This window comes from Colias eurytheme, chromosome 22, assembly GCF_061535395.1.
Source record: "Colias eurytheme isolate Ceu_HAF_F1 chromosome 22, ilColEury1 Martin Lab GWU primary, whole genome shotgun sequence".
Taxonomy (NCBI): Eukaryota; Metazoa; Arthropoda; class Insecta; order Lepidoptera; family Pieridae; genus Colias; species Colias eurytheme.
The window spans coordinates 5,440,511-5,461,668 of NC_143001.1; the positions used below are offsets into that span (position 1 = coordinate 5,440,511).

The window sequence follows — 21,158 nt, forward strand, 5'->3', positions numbered from 1 at the left end:
CGTGATTCTATTTTAATACCAAGGACATACGGCGGCATAAGCATCAAACGGTACGAGATTTGATGCCAGTTTTTATACATAATATTATTCTCAAGCAATACATAGTACCTATTTGCTTCTGTCCATTGTATTAGCAGCTTCTTCATTTAGGATTACAATACGAAGATTAAAATTTTGAAAAACGTATAAAAAATCTATCCGGACGGAGCTGGGTTGAGCAAGTACCTACTTTATAGTAGGAGATGAAAATTTTCTTGCTTGTTTCGAACCAAGATCGAGTTTTTTTACAAATCTACAAAACGATTCTTAAAATATTAAACATATTATTATTTATTATGTGATAACCACCAACCAGTCTATACTAATATTATAAAGAGGAAAGGTTTGTATGTATGTATGTATGTATGGTTTTCACGCATAAACTACTGGACCGATTTTGATGAAATTTGGCACAGATAATCTTTAGACCCTGAGAAAGAACATAGGCTACCTTTTATTGCGAAATATGTACCACGGGCGAAGCCGGGGCGGGCCGCTAGTGTAAAATAAAAATATTCAGCAGTATATCCAGGAATAGCGTGTGAATACAGAAAATAAAAATCGTATAAACGTTTTCATGTGTACGAGGAAAATGATAAGCAAATGATAAAAAATTGAAAGTGTCTGATAACTAAAAATATGTGTATCTCACCTAAATCCTAATAATAGCACTTAACAATCTTGCATATTTTGGCAGCTCTAATCGATAGACAAAAAATAAAATTATATCTATTAATTAATTTAAAACAAATGCATTTTAATTAAACTTTCTAAATAAAGTAATGTTTGTTTTAAACATTTTTATCAGATATGCAAATCAGTCTGGTCTCTCGATTAACAGCAATCAAATAAAATTATCTTTGAATACTCTTGTCTTGTCTTACATTAGTGTATCTACAATACGGAACGTTATTTTTGTAGTTTATTATAGTTGGTGAGTAACACTCATTATGAGTGGTCTAGTACGAGTAATCTGTGTTTTGTTCCTATTTTTCAACTACGAAACAAATGCAGCAAAAATACTTGCTGTCTTTCCCTCACCTTCTATAAGCCATCAAGTGATTTTTCAGCCTCTCACGAGAGAGTTAGCGCGACGTGGTCATGATCTAACAGTCATAACAACTGATCCTGTATTCACCAAAGAAAACATATCAAATTTAAGAGAAATAGACGTCCATGATGTGTCATACAACAACTTTAAAGAGGACTTCGTCGAACAAGAGAAATTTGGAGAAAAGAGCAGCATATTTAATCAGATAATACACGCGATGTCTCTGATGCTTAATGTTACCACGTTGCAAATAAAAGTTGATGAGATACAAAATCTTATCAACAATAAGGATACAAAATTTGATCTGCTATTGATAGAGGCTTGGACACGGCATGCGTTGATATATTCGCATATATTCAAGGCTCCTGTGATTCTAATAAGTTCTTTTGGGTTGATGATAGGCAACGATGATAACGTTGGTGTTCCGATGCATCCAATCTTGTATCCAATGGCATTTCAACAGAGGTTGTACAATCTAACGTTTTGGGAGAGGTTTGATGTTGTTTATAAGGACTGGTGGTTCAGAAAACAATGGTTCTCGAGAGAAATGAAAGAAATTGATCATTATAGAAATGTATTAGGTCGATATATACCACCTTACAACGAGCTGAGGAACAATGTCGATATGTTATTTTTAAACAGTCATCCAGTGTGGATGGGAAACCAGCCATTACCACCTAATGTTATATCGATTTGGGGCATACATCAGAAACCTGAAAAGCAGTTGCCAAAGGTAAATAGCTGTGCCTTAATCTGTGTAATTTTAATCCTGTGGGACGTGGTTTGCTAATTGAGTGGAAATTTCAGGTGAAAATATTGTTGTATGACTTATCACTCAGGAATTTCCATTTAGTTCATAAATTTTAGAGATTTTTCGTCACGATATTAGACCATTAGAAGAAGAATAACAATAGAATACCTGTAAACATTGGACATGAAATTCCATACGACGTTATCTTTAAGAGTTTAATAATTTGTATTGATTGTAAGCACTTATCCTTGACTCTGTATGTTATCTAGTACACTGTAGTATCACAAAAAAATATTGTATCTTTACTATATCTCTTTTTATTATGACAACACATTTACAACTTATAATAAGGTTGCGGATCCTTGTTGTTGACGTATGTAATTCCTACATCTTTAAATATACATATATATAAATCTCGTGTCACAATGTTTCTCCTCAATGGACTCCTAAACCACTAAACCGATTATAATAAAATTCGCACACCATGTGCAGTTCGATCCAACTTGAGAGATAGGATAGTTTAAACATGTAGGTACCACGGGCGAAGCCGGGGCGGACCGCTAGTATAAATAATAAAGCATACAAAAATGTGCATGGCACTTTTATTAATTCCTCTTAATTCTTTAACAGGATCTACAAGATTATTTAGATTCATCAAAACATGGTGTAATCTATGTAAGTTTTGGCTCAAATGCTCCATCGTGTTACCTTGCTTCTCATTTTATTGAGTTATTAAAAAGAGTATTCTCCAAATTGCCGTACGATGTTCTGTGGAAATGGGAAAAGGATGAACTGCCTGGGAAATCGGAGAATATCAGAATATCAAAATGGCTACCGCAATCTGACCTCCTAAGTAACTATAATACAGTTCATTATATACTCATTTTTTTCTCATTTATATTTTACTGTGATCTTATGCGATATTATTATGGATATCATATTCTGAGTTCCTAGAATTCATCTTCAAATACATTTGACCGCAATAAATATGATGATGGAAATGCAGTGTATATTTGGCTATATAATATGACGATACATTAATTTTATCATTTGCAAAAATAGTTTCAGAGATAGTGGTATGGATCATGCAGATAAATTAAAAAAATCTATTTATTTTATGCACTGTAACTCATTCTAAATTGCAAACCAAAACCACTGTTCTATTTATTAAGATATTTGGTATAATTCTAGAACATCCAAAAATCAAACTCTTCATAACACAAGGAGGGCTTCAATCAACAGATGAAGCTATAACTGCTGGAGTACCTCTTATTGGTATACCGATGCTTGGAGACCAATGGTACAATGTAGAGAAATATGCATATCATGGAATTGGAGTCAAACTTGATATGGAAACCGTAACTGATAAAGAACTTGAAACGGCTATAGACAATGTTATTTATGATAAGAGGTATGATTATTTTAGTAGCTTCCGCATGATCATTTTTTATATTTATCCATACTTAATATTATAAAGCTGAAGAGTTTGTTTATTTGTTTGTTTGAACGCGCTAATCTCAGGAACTAATTTTGTATCATTGTATTACGTTCATCAAAGCCTAAATTAGTTCAGCTAAAAGGTAACACAACATTCATTGACAGGGCGGTACAAAGTTCGCCGGGACAGCTAGTTTTTATATATATAGAAGATTATGATAATGTAATAATGATAGTGAATTAATTTTTATCTTAAACTTATTAATTTTGGCTGATGAATTTTTAGAACAATTAATTTATTTTTTTTATTCACGCGCAATATTTATTTTCTTACAGTTATCGAGAAAATATAATAAGACTTCGTACCATAATGAGAGACCAGCCCGAGAGCGCACTGGATCGTGCCGTGTGGTGGACGGAGTACGTGCTGCGGCACGGAGGGGCGAAGCACCTGCGGGCCGCTGCCGCCAACATGCCCAGGACTCAGTATTATGAGATCGAATTTGTATTACAATTACTTTTAATAGCATGTACACTTCTCACAATACCTACCATAGCTTTATATTCTTTATGGAAATATGTTTTTGGTAAAGTAAACAAAAAAAGTAAAACTTCATAGCGATAGATTCAAAACGCGTATACTCGTAACTATGATGATTTAGTCAATGTTTTTATTGACCGACTTCTTTTATTTGTTACGAATCTTTGATGTTCTTATAGTGTGTAAATCTTATTGTAGGTATATACGATAATTTCAAGGTCACGTCATGGAGTAGGGCGACTGTGGTGACTGTGTGGTGATTTTGTTAAAGAAGTTTCACTTCTACCACGTGTGCTACGTGGCAGAAGTGAATAAACTAATTGGCTAAAAAAATACATTGTCACGTATTTATCATAAGTGACAATATTACAGCGTGTATTTTGTTAATTATTAATTTAAAATTTTTTGTTAACTTATTTGTGACAATTATATATACAAATTTTTGGTTGTGATGTTACGTTGTATTTTTTTTTTACTTTTACACCGATAAAAAATATTTATAGTGCACATATGGGAAATTTTACATTATTTATTAGTACTCTCCAAATTTTTCTTCTAAATATCTTCTTTGTACAGAATACGATCTCTTTCATTAATAAGGTATAGATAGATATGTAAGATAAATAGAAACATCAAAAGTTATTATTAAATAAAATTCGATTTATGTATCGTATATATACCGCACTTACATTTTTTGTCGAGTCAATACCGTTATATTATCCAAAATTTCATGAACACGTTGATGTTTGTATCGGCCCTTAGAACTGTGTAGGTACGACGTATGTATGACGTAATTCATTGCATATAATATTACGATACTCCACGTATTCTTGCAATTTATACGAGTTGGTAAGTTACAGTCGTTATGTGCGGTCCAGTACAATCCTGTGTTTTGATTATACTATTTATTTACCAAACAAATGCAGCAAAAATACTTGCCATCGTTCCTACACCTTCCATAAGTCATCAAGTGATTTTTCAGCCTCTAACAAAAGAATTAGCGCGTCGTGGTCACGATCTGACTGTAATAACAACCGATCCTGTATTCACTAAGGAAAATATATCAAATTTAAGAGAAATAGACATCCATGATATTTCATAAAACATCTGGAATGATGACTTCGTCGAACAGGCGATATTTGGTGAAAAGGGTAACGTATATAATCAGGTGAAAAAGGCTGTGTCTTTCATGATTGATCGAACGGCCGCGCAGTTAACAGCTAATGAGATACAAAAACTTATTAACAATAAGGACATACAGTTTGATCTTCTATTGGAGCTTGGACATGACAGGCCTTGATATATTCGCATATACAGGGTGTAATCGTTAAGTGTGCACAGGCGATTATTCCGTAACTATTACAGATATAAAAAAAACTTTAAACTGATATTGAAAGTACTTAACCTAATGAGTTAAATGGCCATAATAAAATTTTTAAAATAAAACGATAATAATGTGTTTCGTTATTTTTATATCGAACAATAATAATTGTCACAGACCAAAATCTTTAAAGCTACATTAGTGCTAATTTGCGATTAGGTATATACTTTTAAGATGAGATAAAGGTAAACTTTTTTACGTCCTGCCCCAACAAAAATGCCTAATAATTGAATTTATTTATATTAAAAAAGGAAATTAGGATCATGGAATGGCCGATAACACATTTTTATCATCAAATTTTTGATATGATAAACACACACTGATTTATGTTTGGTATATAAACTGCGCGATCAATAGTGTCGAGTCATTACTATTACATCATCCGCAATGTCAAGATCACATGTTCTAGCGTTTTTTCTATTTCTAATATTTACTGGACATGAGGCCGCGAGAATTTTGGCAGTATTCCCAACTCCGTCGATCAGCCATCAAGTTGTATTCAGACCTCTAACACAGGAGCTAGCTCGACGTGGCCATGAAGTCACTGTACTCACAACGGACCCAGTGTTTACGAAAGAAAATGCTCCTTCAAATTATAACGAAATAGACCTTCACGATGTCTCCTATAAAGTATGGAGAGAGGAACTAATGAAGTATGGAGCAAGTTTCGGCGATAAAGGTAGTTTACACAAACAGATAGAGCTTGTAGCAACGATATTTGGAATAGTTGCTCAAACACAAATTAAGACTCAGGAAGTCCAGAATTTACTAAAGAAACAAAAAGATGCATTTGATTTGTTAATAATCGAAGACTGTGCGGAACCTTATTTAGTGTTTTCTCATTTATTCAAAGCACCAGTGATTACTATTAGTTCAATGGGTATGACGTTAAGATCTGATCAAATTGTTGGTGCACCAGGAAACGTTTTCTTATACCCAACAATGTATAATAAAAGAGTGTATAATTTAACCTTCGGGGAAAAAGTTGAGGAATTTTATAATAACTATATGTTAACAAACGCTTGGCGTTCCACACAGGATGAACAATTAATAAAGATTAAAAATCTCCTAGGATCAGACATTCCCTCTTATAGTGAATTGAATAAAAATATTGATATGTTGTTTTTGAATATGCATCCGCTATGGATGAATAATCGACCGTTGCCTCCCAATGTAATTTCTATTTGGGGTATTCATAAGAAACCATAAAAGGCACTTCCACAGGTAAGCAAAAATTGTTGTACACATCGTAGGTATATAGATATCAAAGCCATGGAATTACAATTTCAATAGTGATATCAATATCATAATTAGTGTAGTAACGGAAGATTGTCGACTCCGTATATTAATTACAATTTAAGGTCCTTGGTCCTGGTAAAATTACAACGTCAAGGCCATACTATAGTATAAATGGAATAATGTCGATTGACAGTTCACCATTTAATTAAAACATAAATTTTAATACCTAGATGTCTGTGCATATATACAGTATTAAATCGTTTATTTGTTTATCATTATTATTGTTTTCAGGATCTGCAATCTTATTTAGATTCATCAAAGAACGGAGTAATATATCTCAGTTTCGGAAGTAATGTTCCCTCTTCGATGTTACCACCACAAATAATCCAACTATTTGTTAACGTGTTCTCAAAATTACCCTACGATATACTGTGGAAATGGGAAACAGATGAATTACCTGGGAAATCGGACAACATTCGCATATCTAAATGGCTACCACAGTCTGATTTATTGAGTAAGCTATTTTCATTACCTAATTGTTACGAGATTTTTTTTATATTAGCTTCCGCCAAATAATTACTAACCACATATTATTATAATTATCTATGTAACTGTTGTCAAAAATTCTTTCACATCAGGAAACTACATACTTCTGAGTGACCATAAGGTACTTTTTAATACGTAATAATAGATCAGCACTATTAAATTCATCATTTGGCTTCGTTGAATGTTTTTTTATTCATCAGCATCTGCACGCTATGTGACTAGAATTTACTATTACGAATTACCTGTTAATTTTTGTCTGATTTCATGATATAGAATGTTAATGTTCTCATTTATTTTTAAGGACATCCCTAGTTAAAATTATTTATAACACAAGGAGGGTTGCAATCTACGGACGAAGCTATTAAGGCAGGAGTACCACTAGTTGGTATACCAATGATTGGAGATCAATGGTATAATGTAGATAATTATGTGCATCATAGAATTGGAGCGAGAGTAGACTTCGACGCACTATCGGAGGATGCGCTTGATAAAGCTATCAAAACTGTCATTAATGATAAGAGGTAAGACATAATTCACTTTTCCTTTCCTTGATTATAAATTGGAGCAGATCAGTTGGATTAGTAGTTAATAGTTAAAAGATAAAAAAAGATTAATAGTTAAAAGTTAAAGTTAATTTTGCTAAAGTCTTAACCGTAGAAATCTAAATAACAAGACACTAGAAATGCTTTAATGTCATAATTAGTATGAAAACCACTGTCGCCAAAACCAACACATAAAGACCGATAGATAAACAGTACACACAAGTAAACTATGCCTTTTATTGGACAGCTTCATTTTAGTGAAAACTAAATACAGAATTTTATACATGAATATATGTCTTTAATTTCGACCACTGTAATCCAATTCGACAAACTTCAACGGAAAAGTTCTAATACGAACGTAATTTCAGCTACCGTGAAAATGTTTTGCGACTGCGTTCGATCATGAAAGACCAGCCTGAAACCGCTCTTGAGCGCGCCGTGTGGTGGACGGAGTACGTGCTGCGGCACGGAGGGGCGAAGCACCTGCGGGCCACAGGCGCCAACCTATCCTGGGCCGAATACTATGATATTGAATTTATATCAACATTAGCATCTCTTGTTATCTTGTTTGTAGTTGTAACTCTGTATGTTGTATACTCTTTATTAAGTCTAGTATTTGGTTCTACTAAGACTAAGACTAAAACCTCATGATAAACCTAACCTCAGATTAATTGTATTCTCAAAGCCATTGTTTATATGGTCAGTATTATATAAGGTTTGGCAGAATAATGTTTACTGAAAGTAACTACAAGCTTTAAGTATTTTTATAGTAAATTATGTTAATGTAAACAATGGTGTCTTATTACCCGACTACGGCAAAGCAAAAGGAGGGTTATGATTTTGACAGGCTATGTATGTATGTATGTATGTATGTATGTATGTTCATCTGTTCCCTCGTAACTTCTAAACTACTTATCAGAATTCGACAAATGACATATCATTAGAAGCGTCTTAATTGTCCGCTGGTTATAGGCTATATGGGATTTCACAAAATCTAATGTGGCGCCCTCTAGCGGACAAAACATACAGAGTAAAAAAATAAAGTTAAGATAAATATGCCGTGTTTGGTATCATTTGAAAGCTTTTTACTTGCACATTTTGAATATATATATATTACTAGCATTTGCTTGTGACTTTACCTGTATTCATGGGCTGATTGCATATAATTCACATCTTTTCGTTCATAGCTTCTTTATTAGTTCATCAATTTAACTTTTGTCAATATTATGCGCCAGAAAATACACTTTAACACCAAAATAGTACAAATAATAAAAAGTAAAACAACTAAAACCCAACTACGACAAAAAACGACGCTGAAAAAGTATAAAACAAGATTTTCAGAATTCCACTATGTAGAGATAAATTTTCATGTTTGGAAAGGCGTAGTCACACGTTACATATATATATCTACCGTAGTACTTTGAACACGTAGTACTTTATCAATATCTCAAATCAAAAATAAATGTAAACAATACATCACAGAAGCAAGGAATCAATATTCAATAAACAATAATATGATTTGACCTTGAACGCGCAATGTAGTCACAGCGTAGGTCATTATCATCGCAAAACATATTATAATTGGTAATAAACTAGGCACAAGCCATATCATATAGAAAAAAAAAAATAGCTGACCGAGCAAACGATGTAACCTGGACATTTATAATGATCCAGTCATTTTACGAAGTTCACCTCGGAATTCGAGATACCCAGCTGCTGCTGTCTCTGTAATTCCGAGATTCGTACCTAATTTAACCTTAAATGATTGGGCCATAACACGGGTTTAACAACACGAAATAGTTTACGATCTTTATTCAGACTTACAAAGTATATATAGAAAATTATTTTAATCTGACTAGCAGCTCGATAAGAGTCTGGTAATAATAATTATTATTTAATCTACATATTATAATTTAACATACTTAGGGCTGATTTTTCAATCTTTGGATAAAACTTATTCGTCGAATATTTTATAAAACTACCATTTTAAAATCGTATTCTAATTGCCCGTATTTGACAGTTTACGTGACGTTTAATATTATCGTGTAATACTTTATTGGACGGATAAGTTTTAACCAAGCATTGAAAAATCGGCCATAAATGTGTATGAATGTAATTTTTTTATGCACAGTCACATGGGCGTTTATCTATTCAATATATCAATTATCTAGGTACTAATTACTAAAACCGTAAGAAAATTCATCTAAAAAAAACTTGTGCACGATCTGTGTGCACGATTGACCCCATGCGTACACAAACGTAATCATTTTGTTTTTCATTTGTGTGTGTATTATACGTTTAAATTGACTGATTAAAAAATTGTCATATTGTCATCGAATTACACACGAAAAAAGAAAATCCCACCAAAAACATTTTCATGTAAAATGTTGCCAAGACGAGCCCATATGACTCGCACTGTCAAAAAGTTATCAGATCTCATGTAGAGCCAAGCTTCTGTGACATATCACACTAGCGGATTGCGAGCGGTTTCAAAGCGGAGCGGGTGCGCAACGAATACGTTGCGGGCGCGCAACGAACACGCCGCGGTTGCGCAGCGAATTCGTTGCGGACGCGTCATTTTGTATACTCTCGCACAAAAGCCAGCCCTTCCGCCTTGCCTAACTTCCATTCAATATTTCCATCGTTTCTGTAGCACTCAATTTTTTAACCGTACTGTGGAAATGCACTTACTTAACAGTTAACTAAAGATGTAATAACAACTGGAGTTGTTAAAAAAAGGTGCTATAAAATTGAATTACTAGGACTTTTAGAATGTACCATACATTCCAAAAGTATGTAACGACTGACCAGTATAATCTCTCCCATAGCAACGTATGTTATAAAGAGATTTTGTGAACCTAATTATGAGCAAAGTGATAGTGAGTTGCTGGTTGCTTGATAAAATTTTCTATTCACTGCTATTTATCTAATAATAAGATAGCCCTGTTTTAGTTAAGGAGCTTTAACATTTATTTCACTAATGAACTTTCTTAATGAGCAATTAAGTTATCTGATTGCATTTCGACCAAGATTTAATAGATAAAACAATACCCTAAACATTAACATGTTATGAAACTCGTAAAAAATAATGATCTCATAATTATTATACTATCACAAGTTATAAGTAACAACCAGCACGGATTCCATTTTGTTAATGAGTGTACATGACTGCGACGTAAACGTTGCGCATCTGCCACGCGTCCGCAACGAATTCGCTGCGCAACCGCAACGTATTCGTTGCGCACCCGCTCCGCTTTGAAACCGCTCGCAATCCGCTAGTGTGATATGTCACTAACACTACACGCCCTAACTCTACAAGGCCTAACTTCACAAACTCTACACCTTAGTCAAAATATGTGTCTTGGCCGTTCGTTAATACAAAAACTATTATATAACTAGCGGTCCGCCCCGGCTTCGCCCGTGGTACATATTTACGTTTTCTCTTCATAAAAACCATCCTCGTACTTCAAGGAATTTAATAAAAAAAATGTGTGCGTGTACTAGAGTACACACGTAAGAAGTGAAACTTCTTTATGACCTTATTTTTCAAAAAATAATTTACTATCTACACTAATATTATAAAGAGGAAAACTTTGTTTGTTTGTTTGTTTGATTGATTGTATTGAATAGGCTCATAAACTACTGGACCGATTTTAAAAATTCTTTCACCATTCGAAAGCTACATTATCCACGAGTAATATAGGCTATATATTATCACGCTAAGACCAACAGGAGCATAGCCACGCGGGTGAAACCGCGCGGCACAGCTTGTATACAATATTACAGAAATACGTTAGTCTAACACGCTCGTCGCTTCGCTCCTCGCTACCTATTTAAATATTTACACCAGCCGCTGCTGAAACTCGCTCGCTTCGCTCGCTCGGCTCGTGCGGTAGTTCAAAAATCAAAAGTTAACCTAAGATGCTCGTCGCTTCGCTCCTCGCTACCTATTTAAATATTTACACCGGCCGCTGCTGCAACTCGCTCGCTTCGCTCGCTCGGCTCGTACGGTAGTTCAAAAGTTAACCTAAGATGCTCGTCGCTTCGCTCCTCGCTACCTATTTGAATATTTACGCCGGCCACTGCCGCGACTCGCTCGCTTCGCTCGCTCAGCTCGTGCGGTAGTTCAAAAGACCAAGGGAGACGCCAAAAAATTCGAGTTATATAGAGTTTTCAACTTATAAAGGATTTCGACTTAGGCGGATTTTGATTGGACATAAAGAGTTTGAGGTTTATTCTTATATAAATATTGAATTCACAAAACCATAATTGAACACCAATCAAGCAAACACGTGTTAACGTGAGTCATAGATTTATTATCGTATACTCCTAAAATGTTTTCTAAGAAACAATACTGTACTTACATTGTCGGCAAGTTCTTAAAGGCGGTAACTTATTTTTGTTCGAACAATAGAGGTAATAAATATAAATTCCTAATGTCGAAATCTCGAAACAGTCAGAAATTAATGACGCACATAGTATATACATATTATGACAGAGGTTAAGCTTAAATAACTTGAAAAATAAATAACATGATCTCGCCCACGTGTTGGTGTTTTAAAAAATTCAATCAAAAACTGAGGTTAACTTTAAATACAATTTTAGAAAAATAAATACCACAATCAACATTCAAGTATTAGAAAAAATTGATACCATAATTCCACCCACGTGTTAGTGTATTGAAAAATACAATCAAAAAGTGAGGTTAATCATAAATAACTTAGAAAAATAAATACCATTATTACACCTAAGTATTAGAAAAATAGATGTAGGTAATTACTTATTTACTTTTTTAGAAATTCACTGGAATTAGAATTAAAACAAACCCTTTGATTTTGCTGATCACTTTAATATAACATGTATATAGTCACGAGTACGGCGTAACGCAAAAATGTCACGCGTGCGGCGTAACGTAACGCAAAAATGTCTCACAAAATTTTTGTCCACCCCCGATAAAGAAGTTTCACTTCAAAAAGAATTATTGAAATCGGTTCAGCCGTTCTCGAGTTATGCGCTTACCAACACATTTTGCGATTCATTTTTATATATAAGAATTAGACTAACCCACGAGTAAAACGTTGTTATAGTAAAGTTAAATAAAATTGATATATTTCACAATTCACTTCCTGCATTCAAACGTATCAAACTTCGTGTAAGCAGTACAACAAATGATTTAACATTGTTAATAACATTAGTGAATAAATTGTTTCTTTCTATTTTACTCTAACACTTCTATTGTTTAATTTCTATGCAACATCCTAATACTATTATAAAAGGCGAAAGTTTGTATGTATGGATGTTTGTTACTCTTTCACGCAAATACTACTGAACCGATTACAATGAAATTAAGCACACATTTAGAGGGTAACTTGGATTAACACATAGGATAGGTTTTATCCCGGAAATCCCACGGGAACGGGTTTTTCTTTGAAAACGCGGGCGAAGCCGCGGGCGGAAAGCTTGTAAAAATATAAAAAAAGATGTCATATAATTAAATTAACATTGTAAATAACTATGTATTAAATTAAATTAAAAATATTTTTATCTATTCCTAAAGCGCGTCACACACGGTGAAGATACTATAATATTTTATCGTAATATTTTATATTATAGTATCTTAAGGTATCCGGTATCAGCGTTCTGACCATCATTTTTCTTTTTGTTATTGCGTACTAAGACCCCTGTAGAACCGCCATCCTGTTACAACTGAAGATAAAATATTAAGTATCTTCACCGTGTGTGACGCGCTTAAAGGCGTATTTTGAAAATATATATTTACATTGAAACAAGTCTGCAGTTCTAGCCCTTTTTATGCACTGAGAATTTGAAAAAGTTATGAGGATCTATATTTATCGCTATTTTAAGGTAAACATTTAAATTTTTAACATAACTGATTCCATGATTTCCTAACCTTTACAACAATTAAATTAAACATAGCTGCGCAATAGATTGTAAAGAAATGATAAATGATATATTGTAAAGAAGTTACTGAGAGGCACTTCAATGAGGATAGCATTAAGGGCCATTTACAATTATTCATATTGCCTAGAATGTTTGTCACGATGAGTATGGTTGTACCATAGTTAAGGTTCGTACATCACGCGACATGCGCTACACAAAGCAGTGTTCGGAACCGTTCGAACAGTTTCACTTTTACCGTGGTTTCATAAAACCACACAACATTTTTTTTTTTAATATATTGAATGGTTGATAATTTGCATAACGTCTGTGTTTCCAAGAAAAACCTTTAGCACAACAACAGTAGAGGTATTATTATCATTGTAAAGAATTAGATATTAATAAACACGAATACAATGAGATTAATATTTTCAATTGATTATTTCAAAAGTCAGTATACTCATCATACATGGATACATGTAAACAGTGAGTGCGTATCCTCAAAAGATAGTTGTATTTTAATGTTGATATTCAGATAAAAACACAGCAGTTATAATTAGGTAAAAAAAGGCGCAGATTTGCGTTTCCTATATAAACAGCGTGTAGAGTATTGCCGAGTCATTACCGTTTCATCATCTAAAATGTCGAGATCATATGTTATAGTTTTTGCTCTAGTTTTAATTTTTACTGAACATGACGCGGCGAGAATTTTGGCATTATTCCCGACTCCGTCGATCAGCCATCAAGTTGTATTCAGACCTCTGACACAGGAGCTAGCTCGACGTGGCCATGAAGTTACTGTACTCACAACAGACCCAGTGTTTACGAAAGAAAACTCTCCTGCAAACTTTACTGAAATAGACCTTCACGATATCTCTTACAAAGTCTGGAGGGAGAAAATAATGAAACATGGATCAGTTTTTGGTGAAAAGAATGGTTTATACAAACAGATAAAGGTTCTAGGCAGCTTAATTGGAAATGTTGCAGAAATACAACTGAAAACTCATGAAGTCCAGCAGATACTTAAGAAGGAAAAAGATGCATATGACTTGTTAATAATTGAAGAATGTGCGGAACCATTTTTAGTGTTTTCTCATTTATTCAAAGTGCCAGTGATTTCTATTAGTTCTTTCGGTATGATGTTAAATGCTGATGAAATTTTTGGAGCGCCAGCACACGTTTTCTTATACCCATCAATGTTACATCAAAGAGTATATAATTTAACGTTCTGGGAAAAACTCGACGAATTGTATAAAAATTATAAATTGACGAACGATTGGAATGCCCTACAATTGGAGGCATTTAACAAAATTAAAAATGTTCTGGGATATAACGTGCCTCCTTATAGTGAATTGTATAAAAATGTAGATATGTTGTTTGTGAATATACATCCGCTGTGGACTAATAATCGACCGTTGCCTCCCAATGTCATATCTATTTGGGGTATTCATAAGAAACCAGAAAAGGCACTTCCACAGGTAAGCATTTTCTTTATTGCCAGTTATGAAATCGATAATTGTACATTACCTGAATTTGTTGCACATGATTATTGTTTTTAGGATCTGCAATCATATTTAGATTCATCAAAGAACGGAGTAATATATTTAAGTTTCGGAAGTAATGTTCCTTCCTCGTTGTTACCAGCAGAAACAATTCAACTATTTATAAAGGTGTTTTCAAAATTACCTTACGATGTGTTGTGGAAATGGGAAAAAGATTTATTACCTGGGAAATCGGACAACATTCGAATATCTAAATGGTTGCCGCAGTCAGATTTATTAAGTGAGTTATTATCGATGCTATTCCTGTACATTTCAAGTGAAAAAATTGCGTTTGCTTTAAGTGCCGTCCTTGACTTATATTTTTTCCCTGCAAAGCGAGCAACTCTGAAACAATAATAATAACACTATCTTAATTCAGATAGTGTCGAGTACGAAATATAATTATCATATTTTTTTCAAGTAAATTCATTAATGCTATGAGTTATTTATAGTGCCGCGCAGTAATCAAATATTACACGTTGAAAAAAAAATATTGTCAAGTTTTTTTAGCTCGTTATTTATTATTGTATAATATGTGTTTAGTTATTGTGATTAGATTTTATCACTTATGTTTTAAATTATGTTCAAGGACATCCCAAGATAAAATTATTTATAACACAAGGAGGTCTACAATCTACCGATGAAGCTATAAACGCGGGAGTACCTCTCGTTGGTATACCAATGCTTGGGGACCAATGGTACAATGTAGATTATTACATGTACCATAGGATTGGTGTTAGACTAGATTTCGATGCATTATCTGAAGACGCGCTTGATAAAGCAATCAAAACTGTCATTAATGATAAAAGGTGAGAGATAGTAATTAAGTAATAAGTATACTTTAACAAGATTTGATCAAACTTGAAATACTGCCTTGTGCAAATACGTACCGGTGAAATGTTTAACGAAGCATTTATAATATGTCCAGGGGCCTTAGACAAAGTAACAATTAAAAAACGATAACGAAGTTAGAAAAGGAAAAATGTATGGGATTGACATTAGATAGACCACGTGATCTAACGCGGCGTATGTCAATCCCATACATTTTTGCCTTTTCTAACTTCGTTATCGTTTTTTAATTGTTGCTTTGTCTAAGGCCCCAGATCATAAATCCTGTAATCTGTAAGACCATATTAGCGTTCCTTACCTTCATTTAAACATGTGTGTTTATTCTTAATATCTGCGTTTCTAATACGAACGTTATTTCAGCTATCGTGAAAACATAATACGGCTGCGTTCGATTATGAAAGACCAGCCCGAGAGCGCCCTGGATCGCGCCGTGTGGTGGACGGAGTACGTGCTGCGGCACGGAGGGGCGAAGCACCTGCGGGCCGCAGGCGCTAACAAAACCTGGGCCGAATACTATGACATCGATTTCATATCAAAATTAGCCTTTCTTGTTATATCTATAGTAGCTGTATCTGTTTATATTTTGTATTTCTTGTCAAGTCTATTACCTAAGTCTAAGTCTAAGATCTTATGATAAATCTGATTGTTAATATTTGTTACGTTTTAGAGCCATTTTTTAATAAGGACAGTATTTCAGGAACTGCAACAAAATATTGTTCTGTATTGAAGTGCACTTCCGTGTACGTGTTTAAAATGAGTTATATTAATATACACATGCGTCTTATTTTCATGTTACACAAAATCCAAATTGAAATAAAGATCAATCTGCTTCAATATACAATTAAATGATTTGACCTTGAACGCGTACTGTGTCTGTCTGTTTATATTTCATAAAAAAGTTTAGTAATGAAACCTGTTAGTAAAAAATAGAAGACCGCATCCTTTTCCTCTGCCTTAGTGAATTCATCGTATTGAATTACGTTCTTATCCCCTATACTTTTAATAGCGGGCAAAGTATTTGTACTTCTGCAAATGTTGATGGGTTCAGTCTCATAATAATTATGGCGCAGTTTCATTAGTCGATATGGCCCGCATGCGGGGTGCGAGAGATTTCTGGAACGCGTGCCACAGGGCCAGCATTCGGGGAACCGTTTTCATTAGTCGATAGGGCCCGCATGCGGGGTGTAGGGAGAACCTCCATTTTCCAAGCTGTATAATGACCGATGAATTTCATTGGTCGATATCACGGTCGGTATTAAGCATGCGGGGAACTTGTTTTCATTGGTTGTTATCTCGCCTGCGGGGACTCCCCGTATGCTGTATACCGAACGAGTTAACGACTAATGAAACTGCGCCATTAGCGATAGTGACCTAGATACATAGGAGAATTATAGATACCTCGTTAACGGTAGAAATGTTTTTTGAAATATTTCTAGATCTATAGTCTACCAAGTTAAATGACCAAGAAGCGATATTATCAAATGTACGTTTATTGGCTGCAACTACAACCATGTTTCTTGAATTATAAGTTAATGATGAAAAGGTAAATAAATCCTCTCACACACACACACACACACACACACACACATGTATTTATGAACGTACGCGCATACATAAGTAACTATCGTTCTTCTTAATGTCTTTAAACAGAATTTGACTGTTTAGTTTTATTATAGTACCTCTATAGATATCTATCTACCTAGATAAGATTATATAATATCTTTATAAGTGATTAGTCATCCTTAGTTAAAAAAAAATATTTGCTTCAGTCTTGAACTTTAAACTGCTATATACCAAGAAATATAATATTTTGTCTTAGCTCTTAGGTTAGGTTAGGTCTATGGAAACAGCCTCCGGCATGTAACTATGCAGAAGCCATTAGATGCACCCTATTATTTTACTTCCTTCTTAACATAGATGATTATAATAAATTATTATAGCAATAACCATATTATAATAATGACGAACAATTAAATTGACTGCCTTTAGTTCCACTAAGGTCGCGATCACGACGTCACTCAACAAGTCACATTCAGTTCAGCGATCCGTCATCCGAGCAAACATTTTTTTTTGAAATGCAACCAAGAAAGTAAAATTTAAAGAGATTAATAAAATTAAAAACAATCGTCTTATTTTTGTTGTATCAAAAGTTTTAAGTTTAGTAAAGTTTTTCATTATGTAACAAAGAAAATTTTATCTATTTATGACACGATAAAAAACATAATATCAAGGGCTATAATTAGCTTAAAAGAAATGCGTTGATTTGGTTTCCCTATATAAACAACGTGTATATTACTGCCGAGTCATTGTTCAAAATGCCACGATCATATTATTATGTGTTCGTTTTGGTATTATTTTTTACAAAAAATGACGCGGCGAGAATTTTGGCAATATTCCCAACTCCATCGATCAGCCATCAAGTTGTATTCAGACCTCTGACGCAGGAGCTAGCTCGACGTGGCCATGAAGTCACTGTACTCACAACTGATCCAGTGTTTACGAAAGAAAATTCTCCCGCAAACTTTACTGAAATTGACGTTCACGATATCTCCTATAAAGTCTGTATGGAAAAACTAAATTCGCAAGGAATAAGTTTCGGTGATAAGAATGGTTTTTTTAAACAGATGAATATCATAGGAACCTTAATGGGCGACGTTGCGGAGATACAATTGAAAACTGATGAAGTACAGAAGAAACTGAAGAAGGAGAAAGACGCATATGATTTGTTATTAATAGAAGACTGTGCGGAACCTTACTATTTGTTGTCTCATTTATTTAAAGCACCACTGATTGTTATTAGCTCTATGGGTCTGTCCTTTAGTTCCAACCAACTAGTTGGTTCGCCAGGAAATATTTTCGTATACCCAACAATGTTAAATCAAAGAGTGTATAATTTAACGTTTTGGGAAAAAGTAGAAGAGTTGTATAAATATTATAAAGTAACGAACGCTTGGCGTTCAATACAAGATGAGCAATTAAAGAGAATGAAACATGTCCTCGATCATGACGTGCCTACTTATAGTGAATTGAATAAAAACGTTGATATGGTTTTTATGAACATGCATCCGCTTTGGACCAATAATGCACCGTTACCACCCAATATTATTAATATTTGGGGAATTCACAAGAAACCAGAAAAGGCGCTTCCACAGGTAAGCATTCTTTTTTAGTAATATAATTGTTCAGTGTGTATATTTCTTGAATTTGCTTAATGCTATTGTTTTTAGGCTCTTCAATCGTATTTAGATTCATCAAAGAATGGAGTTATTTATTTAAGTTTCGGAAGTAATGTTCCCTTCTCGTTGCTACCACCACAAACAATTCAACTATTTATTAACGTGTTTTCAAAATTACCTTACGATGTGTTGTGGAAATGGGAAAAAGATGAATTACCTGAAAAATCGGACAATATTCGTATATCTAAATGGTTGCCACAATCAGATTTATTGAGTGAGTTATTTTCGTCTACCAATATTTAAAAAAATGGCGTCTGTGCTAAGAAGCTCACAAAAAATTTAACTGATTTGAAAATTATTTTTTTTTACAGCATAAAACTTCGTAATTCTGAGTTATCAAAAGTTGTTGTATAGAAAAATTTAATTTAATTTAAATTATGTTTTAGGACATCCCAAGATAAAATTATTCATAACACAAGGAGGTCTGCAATCTACGGATGAAGCTATAACCGCGGGAGTACCTCTCGTTGGTATACCAATGCTTGGAGACCAATGGTACAATGTAGATTATTATAGGTACCATAGAATTGGAGTTGTTCTAGAATTCGAAACACTATCTGTGGACGCACTTGATAAAGCCATAAACACTGTTGTTAATGATAAAAGGTAAGAGATAATTAACGACAAGTATCGTATCGGATTTTCTATGGAAAATTTCCACTTTCCTTCCCCCACAATTTCAAGCTCATCAAAAATATGTTTTCGGGACTGTAGATGATCATTACCTTCATATATACAAATGTGTTCATTATACGTAATTTAAATAAAAATGTGATTACAGCTACCGTGAAAACATTTTGCGGCTACGTTCGATCATGAAAGACCAGCCTCAAAGCGCCCTGGATCGCGCGGTGTGGTGGATGGAGTACGTGCTGCGGCACGGAGGGGCGAAGCACCTGCGGGCCGCAGGCGCTTATAAGAACTGGGCTGAATACTATGACATCGATTTCATATCAAAATTTGTCGCACTTATTATCTTTACTATAGCCGTAATTGTATATATTTTATATTTCCTGTTAAGTTTAGCACCAAAAACAAAGAGTAAGATCTCATGATTAAACAAAAGAATTAAGTATGTTTTCTAAACCATTGCATATAATTATTGACTACTAGATTTCCGCCCGCGGCTTCGCCCGCGTTTTCAAAGAAAAACTCGCATAGTTCCCGTTCCCGTGGGATTTCCGGGATAAAACCTATCCTATGTGTTAATCCAAGTTACCCTCTATATGTGTGCTAAATTTCATTGTAATCGGTTCAGTAGTTTTTACGTGAAAGAGTAACAAACATCCATACATCCATACAAACTTTCGCCTTTATAATACACTAGATTTCCGCTCACGGCTTCGCCCGCGTTTTCAAAGGAAAACCCGCATAGTTCCCGTTCCCGTGGGATTTCCGGATAAAACCTATCCTATGTGTTAATCCAAGTTACCCTCTATATGTGTGCTAAATTTCATTGTAATCGGTTCAGTAGTTTTTACGTGAAAGAGTTACAAACATCCATACATTCATACATCCATACATCCATACAAACTTTCGCCATTATAATAGTATAAGATTAAGATAGTATTAAGAGTTACTTCAACAGAATGGGTTCAATGCTGCATTGCATTTAAGATAATATTATTTAATTAATTGTATTGCTATACATAATAATAAATGAAATGTGTTTTATTTTATTTAAAGCATACAAACAAAGAATCACAAATTCAGTTGTACAAATTAAGAAAAGCTTTCGATATGGAAGATAATAAACTGCGACCAGTAGTTCCTGAGATTAGCGCGTTAAAATTAACAAGCAAACCAACTCTTCGCCATTATAATATTAGTATAGATTTATACGTTGTAAATTGTGCACTCCAATTAGTTTTGAAATGGTTAAGAGCTAATAATTTAATGTCACAAAGAATTCTTTAATGTAATGTTTAGCCAAAGGAACCCTTCTAATCGTTTGAAAAAAAATGCTATTCAGAAATATATTTAAAGAATATCAAAACCAAGAAAGTTTCGGTTTGAGGACAAGTATATTTTTTGTAAGCTGTAGAAAATAATATTATTATCATCACAGAATATTATAACAAATAAAAGGTGATTATTTAACATTAAT

General features: G+C 33.9%; 3 protein-coding genes and 1 pseudogene across 4 annotated transcripts; all 4 read left to right on the plus strand.

Annotated features, from left to right (window-relative positions):
* Positions 1 to 945: 945 nt before the first annotated feature.
* Positions 946 to 4,110, plus strand: LOC149898687 (UDP-glycosyltransferase UGT5-like). Its single transcript, XM_090114906.1, has 4 exons — positions 946 to 1,823; positions 2,472 to 2,694; positions 3,033 to 3,252; positions 3,615 to 4,110. Exons 1-4 carry the CDS (start codon positions 990 to 992, stop codon positions 3,895 to 3,897), a joined length of 1,560 nt encoding a protein of 519 aa, XP_089971032.1. The 5' UTR covers positions 946 to 989; the 3' UTR covers positions 3,898 to 4,110.
* A 1,295-nt stretch (positions 4,111 to 5,405) lies between these two features.
* On the plus strand, positions 5,406 to 8,265 carry LOC149898688 (UDP-glycosyltransferase UGT5-like; annotated as a pseudogene). Its single transcript, XR_016458015.1, has 4 exons — positions 5,406 to 6,424; positions 6,731 to 6,953; positions 7,287 to 7,506; positions 7,896 to 8,265. The product of XR_016458015.1 is annotated as a UDP-glycosyltransferase UGT5-like (transcript).
* A 5,764-nt stretch (positions 8,266 to 14,029) lies between these two features.
* LOC149898689 (UDP-glycosyltransferase UGT5-like) lies at positions 14,030 to 16,543 on the plus strand. Its single transcript, XM_090114894.1, has 4 exons — positions 14,030 to 14,903; positions 14,985 to 15,207; positions 15,556 to 15,775; positions 16,176 to 16,543. Exons 1-4 carry the CDS (start codon positions 14,067 to 14,069, stop codon positions 16,447 to 16,449), a joined length of 1,554 nt encoding a protein of 517 aa, XP_089971020.1. The 5' UTR covers positions 14,030 to 14,066; the 3' UTR covers positions 16,450 to 16,543.
* A 1,587-nt stretch (positions 16,544 to 18,130) lies between these two features.
* On the plus strand, positions 18,131 to 20,106 carry LOC149898690 (UDP-glycosyltransferase UGT5-like). Its single transcript, XM_090114841.1, has 4 exons — positions 18,131 to 18,967; positions 19,043 to 19,265; positions 19,438 to 19,657; positions 19,833 to 20,106. Exons 1-4 carry the CDS (start codon positions 18,131 to 18,133, stop codon positions 20,104 to 20,106), a joined length of 1,554 nt encoding a protein of 517 aa, XP_089970967.1.
* Positions 20,107 to 21,158: the final 1,052 nt, after the last annotated feature.

Bases quoted from the DNA above. Each gene is read 5' to 3' on its own strand.
- LOC149898690 (XM_090114841.1), top strand. From the start codon at position 18,131: ATGCCACGATCATATTATTATGTGTTCGTTTTGGTATTATTTTTTACA. The intron at 18,968-19,042 runs GTAAGCATTCTT...TATTGTTTTTAG, and splicing joins CAGAAAAGGCGCTTCCACAG to GCTCTTCAATCGTATTTAGA. The intron at 19,658-19,832 runs GTAAGAGATAAT...ATGTGATTACAG, and splicing joins ACTGTTGTTAATGATAAAAG to CTACCGTGAAAACATTTTGC.
- LOC149898687 (XM_090114906.1), top strand. From the start codon at position 990: ATGAGTGGTCTAGTACGAGTAATCTGTGTTTTGTTCCTATTTTTCAAC. The intron at 1,824-2,471 runs GTAAATAGCTGT...ATTCTTTAACAG, and splicing joins CTGAAAAGCAGTTGCCAAAG to GATCTACAAGATTATTTAGA. The intron at 2,695-3,032 runs GTAACTATAATA...GTATAATTCTAG, and splicing joins ACCGCAATCTGACCTCCTAA to AACATCCAAAAATCAAACTC.
- LOC149898689 (XM_090114894.1), top strand. From the start codon at position 14,067: ATGTCGAGATCATATGTTATAGTTTTTGCTCTAGTTTTAATTTTTACT. The intron at 15,208-15,555 runs GTGAGTTATTAT...ATTATGTTCAAG, and splicing joins GCCGCAGTCAGATTTATTAA to GACATCCCAAGATAAAATTA. The intron at 15,776-16,175 runs GTGAGAGATAGT...ACGTTATTTCAG, and splicing joins ACTGTCATTAATGATAAAAG to CTATCGTGAAAACATAATAC.